General features: G+C 46.4%; 7 protein-coding genes across 8 annotated transcripts; 3 read left to right on the forward strand and 4 right to left on the reverse strand.

The window, feature by feature from the left end:
• Positions 1–209: 209 nt before the first annotated feature.
• Positions 210–5,658, reverse strand: H257_03240 (hypothetical protein; the record flags this gene model as incomplete). Its single annotated transcript, XM_009827242.1, has 23 exons — positions 5,456–5,658; positions 5,267–5,407; positions 5,133–5,205; positions 5,015–5,077; positions 4,828–4,954; positions 3,602–3,793; positions 3,467–3,523; positions 3,232–3,312; positions 3,066–3,148; positions 2,866–2,976; positions 2,701–2,744; positions 2,539–2,641; positions 2,369–2,474; positions 1,965–2,099; positions 1,734–1,819; positions 1,561–1,675; positions 1,380–1,497; positions 1,243–1,290; positions 900–996; positions 758–832; positions 594–686; positions 320–484; positions 210–260 (listed from the first exon to the last, which is right to left on the reverse strand). The coding sequence occupies exons 1-23, from the start codon at positions 5,644–5,646 to the stop codon at positions 210–212; spliced, it is 2,355 nt and encodes a 784-aa protein (XP_009825544.1). The 5' UTR covers positions 5,647–5,658.
• An 839-nt stretch (positions 5,659–6,497) lies between these two features.
• On the forward strand, positions 6,498–7,983 carry H257_03241 (ATP-dependent RNA helicase eIF4A). The gene is made up of 2 exons (XM_009827243.1): positions 6,498–6,546; positions 6,615–7,983. The coding sequence occupies exons 1-2, from the start codon at positions 6,527–6,529 to the stop codon at positions 7,816–7,818; spliced, it is 1,224 nt and encodes a 407-aa protein (XP_009825545.1). The 5' UTR covers positions 6,498–6,526; the 3' UTR covers positions 7,819–7,983.
• Positions 7,984–9,743: 1,760 nt separating this feature from the next.
• On the forward strand, positions 9,744–10,845 carry H257_03242. 2 transcript variants are annotated; one of them, XM_009827244.1, is made up of 5 exons: positions 9,744–10,071; positions 10,122–10,201; positions 10,262–10,404; positions 10,449–10,565; positions 10,614–10,845. In XM_009827244.1, exons 1-5 carry the CDS (start codon positions 9,761–9,763, stop codon positions 10,716–10,718), a joined length of 756 nt encoding a protein of 251 aa, XP_009825546.1. In that variant the 5' UTR covers positions 9,744–9,760; the 3' UTR covers positions 10,719–10,845. The 2 variants fall into 2 exon arrangements, with proteins under 2 accessions (XP_009825546.1, XP_009825547.1); XM_009827245.1 differs by having other exon boundaries at positions 10,262–10,565.
• A 1,293-nt stretch (positions 10,846–12,138) lies between these two features.
• H257_03243 (hypothetical protein) lies at positions 12,139–12,800 on the reverse strand. Its single transcript, XM_009827246.1, has one exon. It carries the CDS (start codon positions 12,737–12,739, stop codon positions 12,200–12,202), a length of 540 nt encoding a protein of 179 aa, XP_009825548.1. The 5' UTR covers positions 12,740–12,800; the 3' UTR covers positions 12,139–12,199.
• A 1,689-nt stretch (positions 12,801–14,489) lies between these two features.
• Positions 14,490–15,413, reverse strand: H257_03244 (hypothetical protein). Its single transcript, XM_009827247.1, has one exon. It carries the CDS (start codon positions 15,248–15,250, stop codon positions 14,654–14,656), a length of 597 nt encoding a protein of 198 aa, XP_009825549.1. The 5' UTR covers positions 15,251–15,413; the 3' UTR covers positions 14,490–14,653.
• Positions 15,414–17,199: 1,786 nt separating this feature from the next.
• On the forward strand, positions 17,200–19,210 carry H257_03245 (hypothetical protein). Its single transcript, XM_009827248.1, has 5 exons — positions 17,200–17,763; positions 17,846–18,171; positions 18,227–18,355; positions 18,418–18,531; positions 18,598–19,210. Exons 1-5 carry the CDS (start codon positions 17,260–17,262, stop codon positions 19,085–19,087), a joined length of 1,563 nt encoding a protein of 520 aa, XP_009825550.1. The 5' UTR covers positions 17,200–17,259; the 3' UTR covers positions 19,088–19,210.
• Positions 19,211–20,163: 953 nt separating this feature from the next.
• Positions 20,164–21,009, reverse strand: H257_03246 (hypothetical protein). Its single transcript, XM_009827249.1, has 3 exons — positions 20,806–21,009; positions 20,467–20,758; positions 20,164–20,410 (listed from the first exon to the last, which is right to left on the reverse strand). Exons 1-3 carry the CDS (start codon positions 20,969–20,971, stop codon positions 20,245–20,247), a joined length of 624 nt encoding a protein of 207 aa, XP_009825551.1. The 5' UTR covers positions 20,972–21,009; the 3' UTR covers positions 20,164–20,244.
• Positions 21,010–21,510: the final 501 nt, after the last annotated feature.

Here is a 21,510-nt window from a genome sequence, read left to right on the forward strand (position 1 = left end):
TATATATATATATATATATATATACATGTTATAAATATACTTATATGCAGTTATGTATATAAAAATAGAGTATGGGAAAGGTATTGTGTATTAGCTTTCAACTTCCAACATTCGCGTGGGTTTGTAATCCATATTGAATCTCGCTGACAATTTTGATTGGCTAAATATATAATTGCACTCGTTCTGTAAGAACCAATCAGAGAGTGCACTCAAAAGTGGACTAGCCAATAGCATTGGTTCATGATTCGATTCGACAAAGTCTGGATATTTGGATCGAGTATATATATAATATATTTATATATAATACTGTATTTCTCACCTGGCCTTTGGATAACTTGAGCACCCCAGCTTCGTACAGTTTGTCCAATGCATTCGCGTACAAGACCGTGCCTCCCCGGGCATCGGCGATCGCATTTTTACGCCGCAGGTGATCGGCCTCGTCGTCGTCGTCGTCGGTCGGGACGGGTCCTTCACGCTTGAGTTCCTGCAATATATTTGGCCGTCAGATAAAGTAAATATTTTTTTTTATATTTCCGTTTCAAAATATATGTTTGTTCGTATATATATTCCGGTATATTGTTTTGTACATGTACCTGGGGTAATAGTGAAAACGAGTTGATGCCAGCCAATCGAATGTAGTCCATGCACATGGCAGTGTCTTTGGCTCGTCCGTCGCGCTTCAAGCACTATCCACCATTATTATTTTAAATTAAAAAAATAAAATGGATGGCTGGGAACAGCTCGAGGTCGTACGAACCGACAAACCGTCACGAAGGGGCGCGATCGCGTTGTTTAGGTACCCATAATGCACCATCATACAAGCTTTTTGAAACTATACATATTTTAATAGTCAATATATCAAGAATACGAATTTGCCAGCAAGTTGCTACGAAACGCACCATCGCATGGGGTTCCAAAGGCAGCAACGACATGGCCGCACGCATGTCCCCCACCGCTTCTTGTCCACGCAAATTCAATTGTAGCACCACCGACCGCCTGGTAATATGAGATGGAATATATATATATAAATGAATAAATATATATATATATTCATTTTTATATATATATATTCATTTATATATATATATTTATTCATTTATATATATATATATATATATACTTCACCCTATTTTTTACACGCAGCCAAACTATCGATATATATATATATATATATATATATATATATATATATATATATACATAGACTTGAAGTATATATCATATATATATATAGATGCTTACCACACGAGCGCATGGTATTTGATTCGAATATACCCTAGGTACGTCCATCTGCATTCACCAAGACGTAGATTAATAATTAGTCGCTACTACTGTCAATAAATGATATTTTTTAAAATATATTTATATATATACATCACCTAGCGACCGCGTCGGTGGCGTTAGCAGCATCTTGCCCTTGCACTTTCCACGCGGCGTCCATCGTGTTCATCGACTTGTTGATTTCTTGGAGGCATTGAGTCAAGTGGTGGTGCGCGCCTATAGAAACACCACCATTTTATAAATATATACTAGAATATATATATATATATGTATTCGTACTGTCAAGCCTTAGTTCAGACATATGGACCAGAGCTGCAATAAACTGCACCGTCGGGTGCCGCGGGTGCGATTTGACCATCGATTGGATCAGCGACTTGGCAGTAGTAGGAGACGCCTTCAAACCCCCATAAATTAATACTCAAATGGCACTACAGTAGTCACTATTTACTGACCTCGGACTGGTTCAAGTGACACAGCGAATCGTCAAACGAAATGGCCGTGCCTTGGCGCAGTCGGTGCAACGCCAGCGGGACTTCCCCTAAGACAGTGCCCCATCTTGAAATTAGACTTGGGTTTTGTATGGGTGTACCATAAACACATGTTTCAGGGTATACAGTGAGTATAGTGTACATTAAACTTGGACAATCTATGGGTGCAGCACCAGGACAGGATGTTGTTATTACCTTGCACATTCAATCGACGGAGCGAGTCGATGGCAAACACTTGCGCGTAAAAATCATCTTGTTTGTTGTATTGCAGCCGTGTGGCAAAGTACTGGTGCACCGCGGCTTCGATGAGGACGGTCGGGGTGGATGGAGCTACCCATGTTGTTATTTGTATAGGTGCACGACATTGCAATATATATATATCCCATTCGATTCAAAATCAATATCGACCGATAATGGATCGACCAATCAAAAAAACCTGAACACTAATCAAGTGGCCAATCAAACTGTCTCTTGAACAATATATTGAAATTCGGGTGAAGGGCGATCGATACTCGTTTCATACAAAATTCAGTACAAATAATTAGCCCCACAACTCCGAATGTTTGACTCAAAGGACAATATATGGAGGACATGTATACCTTTGCTGGCAGGCAACACTGGCTTTGTGAGCTCGCAAATGGACTCGAGCATGTTCAGCGGGATCCATGTCATGGTTTCTTCGTCCACAAAGTCCCCCAAGCTGTCCTGTCCATCCATTGATTCCACCAATCAGCGTTCATCAGGACATTTCATTCGTGTATGTATGTACGTGGTCAAAGTAGTGGCGAAGGAACTGCGGGTTTAACGATTCGACAAGGGTCAAGTCATCTATAAACCGTTTGAGATCGCCCAGCGCGCGGTAGATGTTGGCTCTATACAATAACACAGTGTTTAATCTATCTATCTATATAAGACATATAGATAGACGTACCGGTGAAAGTACAAGCACGCGTCGGGCCCGTAGCGGGATTCAATCTATACGTACAATATGAACACGAATACCACCACACTATCTATACAAGTACTCAAACTAGCGCCGATTATATCGACTAGGTCGAGTGTCAAGTGTATATAACCATCATCACATCCCCCGTACTTCGTCCAGATACACGAGCAAGTCAACAATTCGATGGGTAGAGAACATGGATGTGTCCACTAGATGTCCCTTGGCATCGCGGGCGCCAGGAGTGACACACATCACTGGCAGCTATACAAATCAACTTTAGCTAATATACTAGTAATTATCGTTAGGAAACGATAATAATAATTTTTAGAAAAATATTTTATTTTACCCACTTGGAAGTCTGCGTATTCTGCAACCACAGTGTAGTACACGTCCAGCGCACTCTTGATATCCCCTTGGAGTATGGCACAGCAGCCTGGTATAATATTATTTGGTTGAATGTGAATATATATATATATATATATATATATCAACGATCTTGTCAAGTGAAAACTGGACCTTGGCAATGGATAGCTTGGTGCAAGATTTGTCGAATGGTCATGCGGTCCATTTCGGAATTCATCATCAACGGCGCCAATCCTACATACAACCCATTCATATTAAATATTATCTCTAAAGTGGCATATCGAACATATAATATATTATATTATTTGCAGGAGGGGGGTTATAATATAGTACTTGAAATCATATAGTATTTCAAATCATATATTTCTCAAGATCTAACGCGGTGTACCTTGCTCGACCATGGGGGACAGACTATCAATGATCTTCTGAAGGATGCTCTGCGCCACTACATACACACAGCAGCACCTCCATATATCAAGCTTCGATTCCTTGCATATTCACATAGCATCCCATGCAATCGTACTCGCCGCCTTCTGGAGCCGCATGTTGGCCACAGCTTCGCCCAGCATGGCTTGGAATAAATCTTCACTTAAAGCAGGCGCGACGCGGCGGCAGTCGCTGAATTTTCCCAGGGCCGGCCCCGGTCGGCGTTGGAGCAGGAGCAGTTTGCCGTACTCGACCAAGTAGCTCGGGTCGTTCGGTTTCTGTAGTGACGCTATATACAGACAGGCACATAAATGGATAGTAGCAGGGTATTTATATATTGTTAGGTTTTGTGTAGGAGATTGTAATAGATACGACGATAGAAAGATAGTTGATATGGTATATGTCAAATCGATTCGAAATTGGAGTGTTTTGAGCAGAATCACCAAATCGGCAGACAATCGATATATCGACCAATGAAAACCCACAACACGAATCAAGTGACCAATCAAATCCACTCTTGGACCATATCCACATATTGAATTAGTGTGTGAATGAAATTAGTCTGACATTGAACGAGTTTTACATACAAACGTCAGTTCAAAGAATCCATCGACGGATTTGGCAAAGCATCAGCCCAAAAGTCAACCAAATTTTGGGTAAAAGAAAGACCATACTGTGTTTATAAACTGGAGGAGCGACATGGAGAACGAACGAAGGAATCGACACTCAAATACACAAGAATCATCGGCAGAAGGTTTTACCCAATCAGGTTGCTGGAAACCATGATCAACATCGAATTAGTGTGTGGAACTTGAATTAGTGTGAAAAAATACATCGACACCTTTTGACATGTTACAAATTTCAGTATTATTATTGTGCTTTCGAGTGAGATTTCGTGTTGTGGCGTGGTTTCTCGTTGGAATTTAAATCGATTTGATTGGCTACTTCAGATGAGCTCAAAATTAGAAGCCAATCAAAACCTAAAGAAAATAATTGAACTAATCAGATCGATTGTGGATTGGTTGGGTTGGTGCGATTCGATTGCACCCTGTCCCCAAATTTGTATATCAAATTGACAGGGTGCAATCGAATCGCACCAACCCAACCGATCCACAATCGATCTGATTGGTTGAATTTCATTTAGAAGGTTTTGATTGGTTTATAATTTTGAGCTCATCTGAAGTAGCCAATCAAATCGATTTAAATTCCAACGAGAAACCACGCCACAACACAATGAAATTTCACTCGAAAGCACAATAGTACAAAGAATCGATCGATAGATTTGGCGAGTCAGTCCAAATTATATAAAAGGACAATCAATACCTTGGTCAAAGCATCCTTCAGCACGCTGGAGCAGCCCCAGCTGCCGAAATAGACACCCCATCGCGACCAATCCTTCCGTGGAACTGCCGCCGTCACTCGCGACAAGGCGAGCGTCCACTGCTTTTTTCTATCAAGCCAAGGCCATTTAACTAGTATTGTTGTGTGCGCTTGATGTTGATTCTCGTACATCGAAGTGTTTCAAGTACTGGTGTGCCTCCATGCGTCCCGCGGCACTGCACCAATAGTATGCCTGGGATGATTTTGTGAGTTGATTCTACAGTATCCATGGGCAGGCTTTCAACTACCTTTTGAGCTAGTATTTTCGCGCGGCGGACGTTCGTCAATGGCGGCATGTGCGCATGCTTGTCCATTTCAAGGCTATAGCACGACCATCATATATATATATACATATCACTCGTGTTTGGCCCGTGACTCGTACGTGAGATGCTGGATCGCAGATTCGTAGTTTTGGAGAATCAAGTACAGGTAGCCGAGCTTGAAGTGCACGTGGAGGTACTTTGGGTGCGTGCGGGCCAGTTCCAAGTAGCTGTCGATGGCCTCCCCCAGTCGACCGTTGAGCCTGAGAACGCCATCGTCATGAACACGACTAGAAAGGACACGTGTATACCATTTCCACTGCGCCAGTGCGTCCATCTCCACTGCCGACAGCGCGGTGGCTTTGGACTTTAACGCTTCGTACTTGGACCACGCGGAGTGGGCATTGTCGTCGTCGTCGTCGTCAAAATGGAGAGTACCCTCCTCTACCTCATCTGCACGCGGCGGCGCGGTGTCGTCGGCGACGTCCATAGAACTCTCCATGCGGGTGACGACGGTTCACGCAATGGTATCCGGATTTCTTTGTTGAAGGTGTTGGTTATCCGTACGTGTTCGACATATTGCACATCAACGAAATGTCCATCGTTCAATCTCATCCTTCGACTGGGAAAAAAAGTCTCAGATGGACGACCGCCGTCTCCGTCACCAAAAGATAGGGCCTGTATGGACAGAACCATTCAAGTATCTCATCCCCGAGCGCTCCCTGAGTAGTCCTCCTCGTCTACACGACCATGGAGGATGCATGCATCGTGTTTGCTGTGCATGTCACGCGAGTGCGTACAGTACTGGAGTAGGAGCACGTGAATGCTTCATGTAGCTCTAGCTATATATACTATTCGAAGCACGTAGCCGTCAATGCTCATAAATGTATACCATGATGCAGGAAAGACCATCCTCCATCATGGTATACATTTCCAGCTGATTTGCCATCTCATCCTTTCACCCATGTACAGTACAGCAAGCTTACTAGTACACAACTTCTTGAATCTCTAACCGCATGAATTGCGTGGGCAAGCTGTGTGCAGCATCAGGGCGACGCTTTGTCGCGGTCGCTTCTATTCCGCGTCGGGTCCTTAAAGCTTAATCTCTGGCTTCTGGTCCATCACTCGCCCTCTACAAGAAAACCGTCTAACAAAACGTGACGTGAAACGCACCTCCATCTTCGGAAAAGGTGGGTTGGTGCGCTGTGATTGGTGGAATAGAGCTCCACTTCGCCCCCCAGATGTCGCCGTTGGGTTATAAAGGGATATGATTGGCGGATATTTCGAATCCGATTCTCTGATTGGCCCGATTCTTGATTGGTGTTCTGGGCATACTCAACTTCAGTCAGCCTATTGGTGGTGTGGCTTTATTACGGAAAACTATGTCTGACGCGCCACGAAGGTACGAGGCAGTCGCCGTCGTCGGCGGCGTCGCCTTGACGCATTGACCTGACCCCCTCGTCTATGTAGCCCCCGCCGGGAACAACAAGAGGAAGCCCCTCAACCCATCCTCGATGGTGACATCGATACCAACTGGGACGAAGTCATTGAATCGTTCGACGGCATGGAGTTGCGCGAAGACTTGCTGCGCGGTATCTACGCCTACGGTTTCGAAAAGCCGTCGGCGATTCAACAACGCGCCGTGAAGCCCATCTTGTTGGGACACGATTGCATTGCGCAAGCGCAATCTGGTACGGGGAAGACGGCCACGTTTGCCATCTCCATCTTGCAGAAGATCGACCCGGCTCTTCGCGAAACCCAAGCGTTGATTCTTGCCCCCACGCGTGAATTGGCGCTCCAAATCGTCAAGGTCGTCATGGCGTTGGGCGACTACACTGGCACCAGCGTGCATGCGTGCGTCGGCGGGACGGCCGTGCGCGACGACATTCGCACGTTGCAATCCGGCGTGCACATCGTGGTCGGTACCCCTGGCCGTGTCGGTGACATGATCAACCGCCGCGCGTTCCGCACGGACAACGTGAAGCTGTTTGTGTTGGATGAAGCCGATGAGATGCTGTCGCGTGGGTTCAAGGACCAAATCTACGATGTTTTCCGATTCCTCCCCGAGAAGGTGCAAGTGGCGTTGTTCAGTGCCACGATGCCGTTGGATGTGCTCGAAGTGACCCAACGCTTCATGCGCGACCCCATCCGCATCCTCGTCAAGCGCGACGAACTGACGTTGGAAGGGATCAAGCAATTCTACATTGCCATTGACCGTGAAGAGTGGAAGTTCGACACGCTGTGCGATCTGTACGAGACGCTCACCATCACACAAGCCATCATCTACTGCAACACGCGACGAAAAGTGGACTGGTTGACCGAACGCATGCAGGCGAAGGACTTCACCGTGTCGGCGATGCACGGAGACATGGAGCAACGCGAACGTGACATTATCATGCGTGAATTCCGCTCGGGGTCGTCGCGCGTGCTCATCACGACCGACTTGTTGGCCCGCGGGATTGACGTGCAGCAAGTGTCGCTTGTGATCAACTACGACTTGCCCACGAACCGCGAAAACTACATCCATCGCATCGGGCGTTCCGGCCGATTCGGTCGCAAGGGTGTAGCGATCAACTTTTTGACGGCGGCCGACGCGCGCTACCTCCGTGACATCGAACAGTTTTACAACACCCAAATCGACGAAATGCCCATGGATGTCGCCGATCTCATTTAGACTAGTTCACTCGTTGATGTGTGCCGCGGCCGCTCGAGACTGTAGGTTGATAGCTGGCTGCTTTTGTAATATGTCGATAACACGGCAGAAGAAATGCATGATGAGTCGTGGAGTTTGGTGGAAATTGACGGGTAACAAAAGTACTAACGTTATGTACAAAACGATCAATTCTTGTTTTTGACTATACTATTCATAGTATTAACCTGCCAATATGAATAAATGTCTATTATAGAAAAGTCGATTCAAATTGGATTGGAGGATTTTTCATACAAAAGTCAGTACTTCGATCGATAGATTTGGCGAATCAGCACCAAAGTTCAAATTTTGGGTAAAAGGACAAGAATAGTACTACGTAGTACTAGTAAATATTTATATGGATTTCAAATATCCGTGATAGTATCATGTGTCATCCAAACATCATCCCAACGTCATCCAACATTAATATTAGGTCATATCCTAATTAGTAGAGATGAGAGTAAATTAGGATAATGCTAGGTCATTGCATACGGGCCTCGTCCGGGAGCGGCACGGCCTACGGCCTACCTGCCGCTGCCCGACAAGAAGGAAAGATAGATCATTCGGTGAAGTGAGAAGCTTAGATCCGCGCTCTCGTACGGCCGCGCTTGCGCAGACGGCCTCCCGGGCGCTCGGGGCCAACGTAAGGCTTGGTCACTCTACTTTAGGTTTCATCCCACAACTTCATCCAATGTCATCCAAATTTCATCCACATGTCATCCATGCTTTTAATTCAACAATTATATTATATTAACCATAGTATCCAAGGTTGGTATTATTAATATTCAATGCTGTCCCGTAAGTCTTAAGTACTACTATTAATAGTATGTGCAATTAATGGCGTACTGAATTGATATGGTGTATGTGCCAATTAATGGCGTATAAAACTAAGCCAATCACTGAGCCGTATTGGAAATGCGCCAATCACAGAGCACACCTCTAAATATTTACTACGTAGTACACCCGTAGCTATACAACATCGAAGGGTTAAAATAATACGTCAACAATTGGCACACCACTTTATAGAGGTATGTATGTATATATAGCATATATGAAGAGCAGTATACAAATACATTGGACGTTGATAATTGGTGGATTGTCCTGAAATCTACAATTTAGGATTCAAAAACGATGCCTCACAGTCAATCAGGAATTATGGCCATTATTCTCCGAAAACAAAAAGAGTTGCATTGCAACAATTGGCATTCTACGTTACTCATGACGAGATGAAATTGTAAAATTTTGAAGATACACGGTTATAGAGGAAAGAACACTACTGTCAAACCTTTTGAGAATTGATATTTCGACTGGTTAACCACTTGGACAATTGCCATTGGTAACAGACTCATGCTACTTTGTCAATTTGACCGCAAATTGGAGATTTTTTAGCGTAGATTCGTTGAAACAAACGTACTACTTCGGAGTATTGACTACTATACTACTAAGTTAGTACTTCGAAGTACGAGGTACTGTAGAAGTTGTGCATTTTGCTGAGCTACAGTTGTTTGTCCCATTTTCATTTGAATTCAAGATACATATGCAGAGTGAGGAAACATACCGGTACGCTTACCAGTAGTGGTATTGGAGATGCGTTAAAAACATATTTTGTTCTATAAATGTTATACTTTTCACCATCAAGACCTTGATGGTGAAAAGTGAAAGAGTATCGTTTACGTTACAAATTTGACTAAAAGTAACTGTAAGGATATTGTAGATTTTGACCAAATACTGTATGTATTAATAATACTAACTTACTTATGAATAGTAGTAGGTCGCAGGAAGTAAAACGACTCAAAAAAAGATTTTTTCGACGACAATCATGACAGCGAAAAGTGGCGCGTCGGGATTGGCTGGCCAGTCCGATGTAGCCAATCAAAATGGAAGGCGGCAGCAAGAGGTTGTATTTTCGAAGTGACGGAGTTGAACCATGTCCAAGCTCACAATTGGCATCATCGGCGGCTCGAGCCTCTTCCACTCGACCCGATTCTCGTCCCTGGCGCAGAAGGTCGTGGACACGGAGCATGGCTCGGTGCTTGTGTACACTGGCGTGTGGGGCAGCACGACCCACGACATTGTGTTCATCCAGCGCCACCACGCAGACGCCGCCAACCACGAGTACAACCAGCCGGCGAACGTCAACTACCGCGCGATAGTGACGGCGCTGAAGCAAGAAAAGGTGGACTGCATTATTGGCGTGTACTCTGTTGGATCCATGCGCTTGGACATCCCCATCGGCCAGTACGTCCGTCGTCTCTTATTGCATGAACCGCACGAGTCTATAACTGTAGGTTGGTCATCCCCGACGACTACTTTAACCCGTTCAACATCCTCAACATCTCGACGTCGTACGAAGCTCACGTTGTCCCACGTAAGTCGCTGTAGAACGTCGTCGCGTTTTCTACTTTTCATTGGTTGTTCGTGGTTGTAGACATCACCGAGCCATTGCGCACGCACTTGGTGCAGTTGCTGCAACAAGCCAACTTGAACGTGCGGGATGGCGGCGTGTACGTGCAAACGTCAGGGCCGCGCTTCGAAACCAAGTCGGAAATCCGATTCTTTTCCCAATATGGAGTACTACGCGTATAATACAAGTGAAACACCAACTCGATATGTAGGAGCTGGTGGGCATGACGGGGGCACACGAAGCAGGTCTAGCCAACGAAGTCAAGTTGCCATTTGCGATGGTATCAATCGTGGATAACCTGGCCAATGGCCTCGGCCACAAGTTGACGGTACGAGTTGTATGAAATCACACGTGTGAAATGTCCTCATGTGTGTAGTTGGACGCGTTTAAAGTCGCCCAAAAGGCCAACGCAACCGCGATGGAAGTGGCGGTGGTGTATATTTTGGACCATTTCGATGCCGCAGTTGGCTTGACCGAGTAGGAGAGAGATAGAGTAACAACAACTACCCACCGCACCTACATATGTACTCTCACGTACTAGTAATGAAACTACTCACGTACTAAGTAGTACTGAAACTACGTGTAACGTTAATGGAGGAATCCTGTCGACACTGGATGGCTGCTTGATTCGATCGACATAAGTAATAATAATATGCGATAACGTTCCCTGCCTACATGCTGCCGGCCCCACATGACGTGAACGAGTTGAAACGTTGAACACGTCAGTGGAGTCAGTGCCCACGTGATGATGGCGTTGTCTTATAAGACTGCGAAGTGAACACTCGCCACTTTGTGGCCAGCTATGTACATAACTGACCACCCAACCAAACCCGAAACGGACATAGACGATGCATATTTCGACTTTTACTACCGTACAAATAGTACCCCATTACTCAAGTTCATGAATACTAACTAGTAGTATATGGTATGTAGGTAGTACGGTACCGGTACTATTATTGTGGATTTGGTTTGAATTTCCAGACCCCGTCGAATCTCGCCACCGAATCGAATCACGAATCGACGCTATTGGCTAATCCATTTTTGAATGGATTTGATTGGTTGTTGCAGAAAGGACAAGTATATTCAACCAATCAGAACTCAGGCGTGATTCAATATTAACCAGGCGAATTTTACTTTATAGCGAATTCCTAAATACTACTGGTACATATTATTAATAGTACATACTAGTAACAGTTAAAAGTAAGCTTACCTGCAATAATGTGCGGGGATGGTAACGAAAAGGGCAAAAACAGGCGATACCATGCACATCTAAAAAATAATGGAGCAAATTATACACACTTTCCGTGACGATGATTTATACTACAGTACACTGTACGTAGTAGATACCCCCAGGTGGTTTGGAAGGAGAACTTTAGTAAGAGCGATAACAACGAATAACGAACGTTAATGGAATAGATGCCAAGTCAAGTGTTAAACAAAGCATGTGACGACGACTCTAGCGATGCGTCGAGCCCAATATATGATGTTTTGCTGCTTTTCACGACAACATTTTGACTACGGAAGGGGTGATGGTGCCAGAATGCAGGTTGTTGAATACAAGTATTATACTTCCAAGTATTCCAATACTTAGTTCTTAGTATTAATAGTAGGAGATCAAGGGCAAGGTATAGTTCGGGTGAGTTTATCCAAAGTTCTCCAATCGCCACCGTTGATATTAGTTTAGTCGTACACACATGTTAGCCGAGATATTTATGCACAACTAGCGTACACAAGAATGTACTGCCTACAGTACGGCGACCCCATTTCCTGACGTCAGCTGCCACGTTGGGCTCTTGCCGGTGTCGGATTCCCACCCACGACGCCCCCATCCTGAACATTCAAAATTTACAAATACGCAAGGCTACGATGTGCCTCATATCTTTCGAGCCAATGACCAATATACGATCTGCAAAAATGGGATAAATAGTTAAGGGGGGTGTTAAATGCTGGTGCTACTCGGGGCTACGGGATTCGGACGGTTGCCGATGTAGGGGAGGCTGAAGGTTTGGTGGTGGATGTGAGGTGATGGTACCGCCATCGCGTGGTGGCTACGCAAAACTTGTGGCTCTGCGCGCATCGCAAAGGTCGACTGCTGCTGCTACTTGTAAAGTCTTCGATCACACGGATGTAAAAACCATCGCCGAGGACACCCCAAGGCACGCGCTCCAAGACAAAGCAGCCCGAGTTTGGCACGGATGGCGTCAATAGTGTGGACACGGACGAACCATGTTGGCACAGCTCGATGCGGACGTTCTGGATGGTCGGGTCGAGCACAGTCCATTCAATGCATACGGGACTGCCGCGAATCCATGTGCTGGATTCGCACGGGTATCGAATGTGTAGAAACGAGCTGCTGTGGGTGCCGTCGTTGTCGGCAACGGAGGTGTCCAGCGCCTTCCTCTTGTGGGAGTCCGTCGACGAGGAAGTCGCTGTGGCATCGGCCACGCAGCCTCGGCGGGTCGAATGCCGCTGACCGTACATGCGTGTGGATTGGGCGCCCATGGTTCGCGCAGCGTCGATGAGTATATGTAACCAACCTGGTATGCGCTACGAACAAGGCGAAAGCAACAATGCGCCCGCTGGGTTCGACGATCTGGATTTGACGACAGACCCAAAAATCTGGTCATTCCAGCAATGTGATTGGCCAGGGCAAGAAATGCGTGCGTGGGAATAAGTGTGCCCGTGAGATGCGCCACTACTATGTCCTTATAATATACTTGAAGTACTACGAGACAACCCAGACGTAGTTCCATTTTTACAACGCCAGATATATACTAGTACTACTTCAAAGTATGCGACGACGGGTGCGATATCACTGAAAACGTTCGACACTGTACCGACCGTTATATACTACATAGTAATAGTAGGTCGTGGCCTGGGTTTACTAGTATGGAGCGACCCCAAAGTGAAGCGGACCATCACACCGCCTAGGAATGATAGAAGGCGTTCGTGTACGTAGTACTGTAGTAGTACCAAATTCTACATGGTATACCTTGTACAGTGTATAAATGTAACCGTTGAGATGGGTGTTCGCGATCAGAAGGCTAGGTGAAACGAGTTTGGCATACTGTGTATGTACTGTACGTGACAAGTCCTGGCGACTGTGGCCTTCCAAAGGTAAGCACAAGGCCATTGGAAAAACCTCATGATCGTATGTACGATTGACGAGGAAAGGCGATTGTTTATGTAGGGGCTACGGAAGGTGTAACGAAGTCGCGGAGGTTGCTATGGCGAGCGCAAGACACGGATAAAGCGGCTGGCACCAGTGGGATAAATCGCTGAAAGTAATCCCAACGATGTGTGTAGTACACCTAAACAAATCCAAAAATATGGCTCGCACGTGCGATCTTTTGGTCGAAATTGGTCGTATTTTGCTCGATTATTTCACCTTTTCCGTGTATTTTGAAATTTGTAACAGACTGAAGTTTTTGGGTGTATTTTAGCCAATCCGTTTCACATCTTTCAAAATGCATCGTTTGATTTGTCCGAACAATCGAAGTTCGAAGTAAACGATCCAATCACACTTCAACATATTTGATTCGCAATTTCACTGTACACTGTAGATACTGTACGTATACCGGTACCCGTTATACAGTAGTAATGTTTACACATCGACCAGAATTGTCCATGTCCACTCGAGAAGGAATTAAATCCAAGTATGTAGCGGACCGTGGGGGATCGTCCCACGTCGTTTAGCTGAAAATTAGGTGGAGTGGCAATGAAACCTTCTCCTCCGTTCTACAGCCCAGCATACATTGTGTGCCTTCCACGAGTTCCAACGATGTCACAGTCGCGATCTAACTACTTACGCCAGTCCACTACAATGTACAGCTGGGCGTGGTAGTAGTATGATGCTTGTTTTCTGCATGAAGCACACGTTGTGGTCGCAATGACAAGATATGTAGGACTGGGGCAGCATGGAGTTGTACGCACGTGGACAAGAAAACTCGATACCCAAGTACATGTACTTACTACCGGTACAGTACCCGTAGTACGAAATTAATTCGTGCGCGAGATTTCACGCTTCAAGTGTTGGTGTCGTTGCAACGACACCAAAAACTATCATGTCTTTTCACGTACGGTATGTACCCCATAAACACCGATATCTGTACAGAGTACTATGGTATATCCGCGGCGCATGAGCTTTACACGTAACTAAGGCCGGAGTGCAATCCGCATTCAACTTGTGCAAATCTCCCTGATCTTGGTGGGGACAAAGACATGCCAGCCCCATCGTTCGTTGTAGCCAACGGGGATACTGTGACTGTACTAATACCAAATGAAACCCTAACCGTTACAATACTATGTAGTTATTGCAAGGATCACAACCATTCGATGTTGTTCACCTTCTAGGGCACGCGCGGACATAAATAACAATTATCTTCTACCTAACTTGGATGGTATTTCTGACTGGCGTCAGTAGCAGCTTGCCGCCGGTCGAAATGACGGCTGGTGCTCGGTGTGCCATCTCGACGACATGGGGGACGGCGACCGAATCGACGACCCGCGGACACTCACGGGCGTGAGCGATCCTTCGCTCGCAGTGTCTGGCCACCTGGAGTTGCCGACACGGAACACATCACTCAGCGTTTCTCGAGGCGCCGTTGCTTGTTGTGACGCCGATGCTTCTGGGACGAGCTCGACGATGCGGATGTAGAAGCCGTCGCCGATCAGTCCCCATGGCACTTTGGAGTAGACGAAGCACCCTGTGTTGGGAGCCGAGGCTGTGACGAGTGTGGTGGCGGTCGAGTCGACGTGGCACAGCTCGATCTTGACGTACACCGCGGACGGATCGAGTACGGACCACTCGACGGCGACGGGGTTGCCTCTGATCCACGTGCTGGTTTGGCACGGGTACTTTACTCGCGCCAGTGGCATGCGCTGGAACGAAGTCGACTGGCGGAGTCTGGGTACGTCTGACGTCGTGCTCATGGATGGTTGCAGCGTTGCGTGTGGCTTGTGGCCTAGTATGGTTGCGAGGGTTGGCACTGCGGACGACTGGTAACAGCCCATGGTACTATGGAGTACTTCAGACAATTGACAAATGCGACCACCGAGGTTTGGCTGGCAGGCTGGCGGTGCCAGGTGGTGACGACATCCAGTTGGTCGGTACCAATAGTAATTTGCAGATAGTGCGACCAGGTTTGACCAGTATACTTAAACCAAGTTTACCGCTCCTGAATTGACGACCAACGTGGTCGATAGTACTTTTTACAATAGTGAAATCAAGGTAAACGGAGTAAATCGAACCATCACATGATGCAGACATTAGTCGTGCTACGATCCCCAGTACTGTAGTCAACCCAGGATACAGTCCACCTGAACCACTTGCGTCAATCTGGTACCTTCCATCATACAAATTGGTTGATTAAATTTCGTGAACAAGGCTGTTGGGATTTACACGGTGGGAACTACTTATTACTAGTAGTACTACGTAGTACTACCTCGGTACCTTGTGGCCGCAGATTCCAGGTACTGACTGTACTGTGTTAACTGTAAGCTACTAGCAATGTACTGGTACTATAGACTGTAGTAGTACCTTCAAATACCGTCACTCAGCAACGCATCAACGACCTCAGTTAAAGTGTCAGTACAGTCTGTACTATATGTATAGCACGGACAATGTTTATCAAGTTTGAGTGACAAAATACTATGGAAGGATGAATCTCTCATACCGAATTCTACAGTGGCTGTCAAGTGTACGAGAAACTTGCGAGTGTACTTGTACAATTCCCCTATTAACTGTGAACCAGTGGTACTGTGTTTTTTTCTCAGAAAGCACTGCAAAACGCTGTTTCGAAGTACTAGTACTACGTAGTAGTACTCCGGAGTACTACGTAGTACTAGTAGGTACTCGGAGTATTTGTAGTATAATTGGACTCTTGCACTCCAATTGCACACAGTAGTACAGTACTAGTAATAGTATTATGTATCCTATGGAGTACCAGTTCCCAATGTAGTACCGTATAAGTACTGTACGTACTGTACTAGTACTCCAGCCCAGGATGGGTGTCCGAACTACAGTACAAAAAACGACACCGAATGTTGCGTACAAGCAGTATCATGTAAAGCACCAACATAGACAATACTACACCCCTGTACAATTATGGGAGTGTACTACGGTAGTAAGGGCTTTTGCTGTGCTGTTGGGATTTACCAGTACATTATTGTACCGTACTACTGTACCGGTACTTGTGAAGGATGTCGGATGATTACTGTAGCTTACACCTGTAACTAACGAAATGTGCGCATACTCGTACGGTATCGTGAGGAGGAGTTAGGTACTTTTTGCAGATACACGTACCCACACGGTTCGGGACAAATGTGTATATCCCATTTTGCCCAAAGCAAATGAGGTCGCCAACGCTGTTCTGCATGCTTGCGGTACTGTAGCCACCGCACGCACGTCAACGGCCCATCATATACATGTCGATCAGGAGGGCATCACACTGTCAGGACCCCAAGTACAGTAGTAGTGCGTTATCGGTGGGTAATGTGTTACGGTATTCATCCGAAATGTCGATTCAGCGGGGGATTCAATCAAGTACATATTCGCACATGCGTCGCCGCGTATTCCACTGGATAAAAGCCACCCCTTTGACGTCGTACTGACTGTAGCATTGACTCCTGACTTTACTTCAAGTGAGCGACTCTGCGACCTCCCCTCACACATAACCTTAGAACTATGTACACTGTGGCATATTCGGCCCAAGTAATGTACATGTAATGCTGCAACTGCCGTGCAAGCTACAGTGCAAGCTAGTGTAGAACCACGTCGCTTGCAATATTATCTCACAGGCAGTGGTTCTCTACGGTCGTCACTCGCTCGTCTATGCACATCGTACACGCCCTCGATCGTTCGCTCGGTCTACAGTATCGTGTGTACGCGAAAAGATGCAATCAACCGGATAATAACCGGAGACGCCGTTTCGATGATGTGTCCTTTCTATTTATAGTCATTCCGGCGCTCGCAACTCAAAACCGCGGCAGGATTAGCGGCATCATCGTGCCGCTGACGTCCTATGAATCGTAAGATCGGCTTTGACAATCGGCTGTGCTACCAGCGCGAAGTGGCACGATGTCAAAAGATTCACCAGGACAAGCTGCGGCACATCCAACCCACGTCGCTGTCCCCGGCCAAGGGCAAGCTGGACAACACGACGCCGCAAGTTCACACGCACTTGAAAACAAACTTCAAAAAGGCACAGATGGATTCGGACAAGTACAAACAGATCTACGGCGAGAACCAGCAGCTGATGCGAAAGATGCTCAAGATCTGCGACACTTCGCCGTCGGACGCTGCCGTCGAGTTTCAACCGGGCATGCGGCTCAACACGGACCAGACGCCGATTCTCGACTCGTTCGTGTCGGTGCAGTCCCTCGCCCGGGGCTGTGCTATCGACAAGGGTAGCATGAATGGCGAGTACCGGCAGCGACAGAACGACAAAATCGAAGACGAAAACCGAAAACTCATGCAACGACTCATGACCAAAAAGTCGTGCTACAGCGCTCGCAAGTGGGATGCCGTACGTGATCACACATGTTTCATGTATCGTAAACTGTGGTTGCTCCAATTTCGCCCATATATACATACATACTGTGCATTAGGAGTACAAACAATCGGTGGGCAAGTTTAAACACGTGCATCAAGACGCGACGGTGGGATACCTGTCGCCAAAGTCGCGAGCGGCTACGGCGGCGTTTGCTCCGTATGGTGTGGCCACCACATTGCCCAGCCTGGCGACGAGTCTTCGATTCGAGTCGGAAGGGGAGACGAAGGAGGATGGCGGCGGTGGTGTTGTGCTGTCACCGTCTCCGCCGTCCCATGGAAGGTCTACTGAACGAGATCAACGAGCCAATTCCACTGCGGGATGTTCCCAGCGATCCTCGGCCTTCATTCGTCAAGCCAGCAAGTCGCAAGTACCCATCCGAAAGTACGTCATCGCCCAAGTAGTCGATCGTTATCACAACGCCGTGGGATATATCTAGGCAAACGTATCGAACCAAGTGTGTGCCGGTGTTGTTGCTGGAAGCCACCACGTCCATGGGAGTTCATTTTACCGTGGAAGAATTGCAAGTGGCCATGGTGACGCCCTCCGCCACTCAATTGGGCGACCAGTACAGCCCCTGATCTCCATAGATGCTTACTGTGGAGTTCACGCTTTTATTTACTTGCGTAGAGGGTTTCTTCTACGAGCAAACAAGGACGATTACGACGGCGAAGCCGTGGTGCCGTTGAATGGTCTGGTGGACATTGCCCAATCCTTGGCTCCCGTCGATGGCCGCCCCATCTTGTACATACTATCCTGCGAATCGGTTGACCATGTCCACGACATTTCACCACTGTTGCGACATTGTAGGGCCAAACTGGCCACGATCCAAGTTGTCCCGGACGTCGGGAACTTCCCGCGGGTGTCGCAAACTTTGGATGAAACCGATTTGAAACTCCTGCTTGTCAAACTCGTGCAATGCATTCGCGTGAGCAGTGGCCATACCGGTAGTTCGTCCGACTCGTCGCTCAAGCTGACCGTGGAGCACATCCCCCACCTCCCACGGGACCTGCATCCTGCGAAACCGGCGGCGAACAGTTCGATCTTGGACTTATTTGTGCAAGGCGCGGTGCCGTCCCGCCTCGTCCTTCGCGGCAAGAGTTCGTTACACCTGTGCCACGTCCGGGTGTTCCAACTGCGCCGTCTGCTGACCTTCCACGCGTTCGACATGCGGAGCCACAGTGTCGTCAACTTTCAGTTCACTGAAGAAGATTTGCTGCCCCACTTTCATACGTCGTTGGTGTGGACCGATATTTACCGGGCGTTGTTCAAATTGGCCATGAAACGAATTCGAATTTAACATGCGGTTGTCCTTCCATAGTCATCATGTCCACGTTGTGTACAACAATAGTGCACTTGAAGGTAGCGCGACACCATCTAAAGGGCTAACGTTATTATTACAAGTAAATATAACCCTCCAAAGGACTACTATACAGTATATAAGATAGTATTTACAAAAAAATTGCGACGACACTTTTAATATTTGGACTTTACGTCTTCTTGACGGCATTGATTCGAGAATGGATTTGAATATGAGTCAGAATTTAAAGGCCCGCAATATTCTGGACCAAAGCGACATTTTGGGGCCAAATTCAATAAGGCCCTGTTCGGGCAAAATTACTGAACAATAGTCACTGAACGTTGCAACTCTGTGCGTTTGGTAACCGGAAATATCGCAATATTCAGACCCAAAACGCCATTTTGGGCCGAATTCAACGAATCTGATCAATACTAGTATTGACACATGCCTTGCTGGAAGAGATTTAACCCAAATCCAATACTTCGCCGTGGGATTTACTCGTTGAAGAGGCCCAGCACGCCATATATATACCTTTTTTACCTCCATTTTGAAAATGTCATTTTGATTTACTCCCATTTTGCGAGAAAATGGAATATTATTCTTGAAATTTTAGGGTACGTCTGGTAACATTTCAAAAATAATATTCCATTTTCTCGCAAAATGGGATTAACCAAAATGACATTTTCAAAATGGAGGTAAAAAAGGTATATATATATATATATGGCGTTTTGGACCTCTTCAACGAGTAAATCCCACGTGGAATTATTGGATTTGGGTTACGTACGTAAAACTCTGCACTCAAGAATATTTCCGGTTACCAGACGCACCCTTACCAGACGCACCGTAGGCTTATTCAATATACACAATTCAAGATTAACTTTTTCACTGGGCCAAACTGTTGGGCAAAAGTATACTTATCAATGATTGGATGAAATGTTTCGTTAGTCCACTTTAGGACATTCTCAAATAAGTACATTTGTCAAATTCATTCGAGTCTACTGTGAAGTCCAACGTGGAACGGATTTGACAATATATTGTTGTATCTACATTTGGCAGTGTGATGCAATAACTTGTGACGAAATAATCGCGCAAAGGCATCTGATTCATGTTCCAATTGCATATACTGTGTCGACATTGTAACTGTTAGTCGCTGACTGTTAGTCGCTGCTGTATTTCGCCCGGACTTTTGCCACCAAGTCTGCTTCGTTGCCGTAAAAGGCAGTAATTTGGCTGTCGATTTTGTCCAGCCGGTCGGGAGCATGTGTTGTGTATAGGGTCACAAGCTCAGCTCGAACATTCGCCTTGATCTGGTTATGGTACTCTCTGGATCGATGACAAGTCAGTCCAAGAGTAGATTTCAACCGACGCATTTTACGTACTGGAGCTGTGGGTAGATGTGCGTGAAAAGGGCGTCGTAAGCGGCTTTATGCGGCGTTAATGCAGACGATGCCTTTGTTTTGGCAGCTGTGAGACTCAAGTACGCACCCCAGGCCAAGGAAATGCCTGACTCGTAGTCGACATTTGTCAGCTGCAAGTTCGCGCCAGCCTCGACGAGTACCGACGCGCATGCTGGATCGTTCTGCCGGAGCGCAAGGATCACCAACGTATCTCCATGTTTGACGACATCGAAAGAAGTCGGCGCCCACGCCGCCGCGCGGCCGTCAAAGAAACCTGCCACGAGCTCGTGGTCGGTGTTGATCAACCCAGCAAACAAGTACCTTCGCCAGCAAAATCGAACGGCGCGCCGCCAGGACGCTTTAGGACGACGGTGTTGATGCGAGCATCGGGGTTCTCCCGGAATACTGCCTTCAATCTCGCAGGATTGCGATGTTGGAGCGCGTGTAACGCTTCCATCGCCCATCGGTCGTTCATGACGACTTTCATGAGTTTGTGAAACCGTCAGATTTCCAAAAATACTAGTAACGTGATCGACCAGTGATGGGCCGATTTTTTCCTTTTTTCTTTCGTGAATTCCTCATGAAGTATATATCCTATAGCGATGTGTTGGACGTAATCTGAAAGAGCACGTCAAGATCTGTCACATACACCTAAACACAATGGATTTAGACAGTTCGCGATGACGTAAATAATTTCGCAAGTTGCAAAATTTACATTGACGACCAGTGATGGGCCGAATTTTATACTTGAATTAAGTATCGATTAGGGTTGTGTAAAAAACAGGCGAGCAGACTGGAAATTATCAAATGATAAAGGTATATTATATTTGAACAGGAATAAGATATTGCGGAACTGTACTGCACATTCTCACTTTTTCGGACACAAAACCGTACCACGTGGCAATGTTCAGCAGGTGGGTCAAATACCCACATGTTTTCGAAGTGTCCTCTCAAGAGGGACGAGGAAAGAACCAAACGTAGATGAGCGGTACAGTATGTAGGACGTACTATTACTAGTAGATGAGC

This window comes from Aphanomyces astaci (assembly GCF_000520075.1).
Source record: "Aphanomyces astaci strain APO3 unplaced genomic scaffold supercont1.5, whole genome shotgun sequence".
Classification (NCBI taxonomy): domain Eukaryota; phylum Oomycota; class Saprolegniomycetes; order Saprolegniales; family Verrucalvaceae; genus Aphanomyces; species Aphanomyces astaci.

Bases quoted from the DNA above. Each gene is read 5' to 3' on its own strand.
- H257_03241 (XM_009827243.1), top strand. From the start codon at position 6,527: ATGTCTGACGCGCCACGAAG. The intron at 6,547-6,614 runs GTACGAGGCAGT...TCGTCTATGTAG, and splicing joins ATGTCTGACGCGCCACGAAG to CCCCCGCCGGGAACAACAAG.
- H257_03246 (XM_009827249.1), bottom strand. From the start codon at position 20,971: ATGAAAGTCGTCATGAACGACCGATGGGCGATGGAAGCGTTACACGCG. The intron at 20,759-20,805 runs GTACTTGTTTGC...AGCTCGTGGCAG, and splicing joins GTTCGATTTTGCTGGCGAAG to GTTTCTTTGACGGCCGCGCG. The intron at 20,411-20,466 runs GTACGTAAAATG...TCATCGATCCAG, and splicing joins CACATCTACCCACAGCTCCA to AGAGTACCATAACCAGATCA.
- H257_03243 (XM_009827246.1), bottom strand. From the start codon at position 12,739: ATGGGCGCCCAATCCACACGCATGTACGGTCAGCGGCATTCGACCCGC.
- H257_03244 (XM_009827247.1), bottom strand. From the start codon at position 15,250: ATGGGCTGTTACCAGTCGTCCGCAGTGCCAACCCTCGCAACCATACTA.
- H257_03245 (XM_009827248.1), top strand. From the start codon at position 17,260: ATGAATCGTAAGATCGGCTTTGACAATCGGCTGTGCTACCAGCGCGAA. The intron at 17,764-17,845 runs GTACGTGATCAC...ACTGTGCATTAG, and splicing joins GCGCTCGCAAGTGGGATGCC to GAGTACAAACAATCGGTGGG. The intron at 18,356-18,417 runs GTACAGCCCCTG...TTACTTGCGTAG, and splicing joins GCCACTCAATTGGGCGACCA to AGGGTTTCTTCTACGAGCAA.
- H257_03242 (XM_009827244.1), top strand. From the start codon at position 9,761: ATGTCCAAGCTCACAATTGGCATCATCGGCGGCTCGAGCCTCTTCCAC. The intron at 10,072-10,121 runs GTACGTCCGTCG...CTATAACTGTAG, and splicing joins TTGGACATCCCCATCGGCCA to GTTGGTCATCCCCGACGACT. The intron at 10,405-10,448 runs GTACTACGCGTA...CTCGATATGTAG, and splicing joins GATTCTTTTCCCAATATGGA to GAGCTGGTGGGCATGACGGG.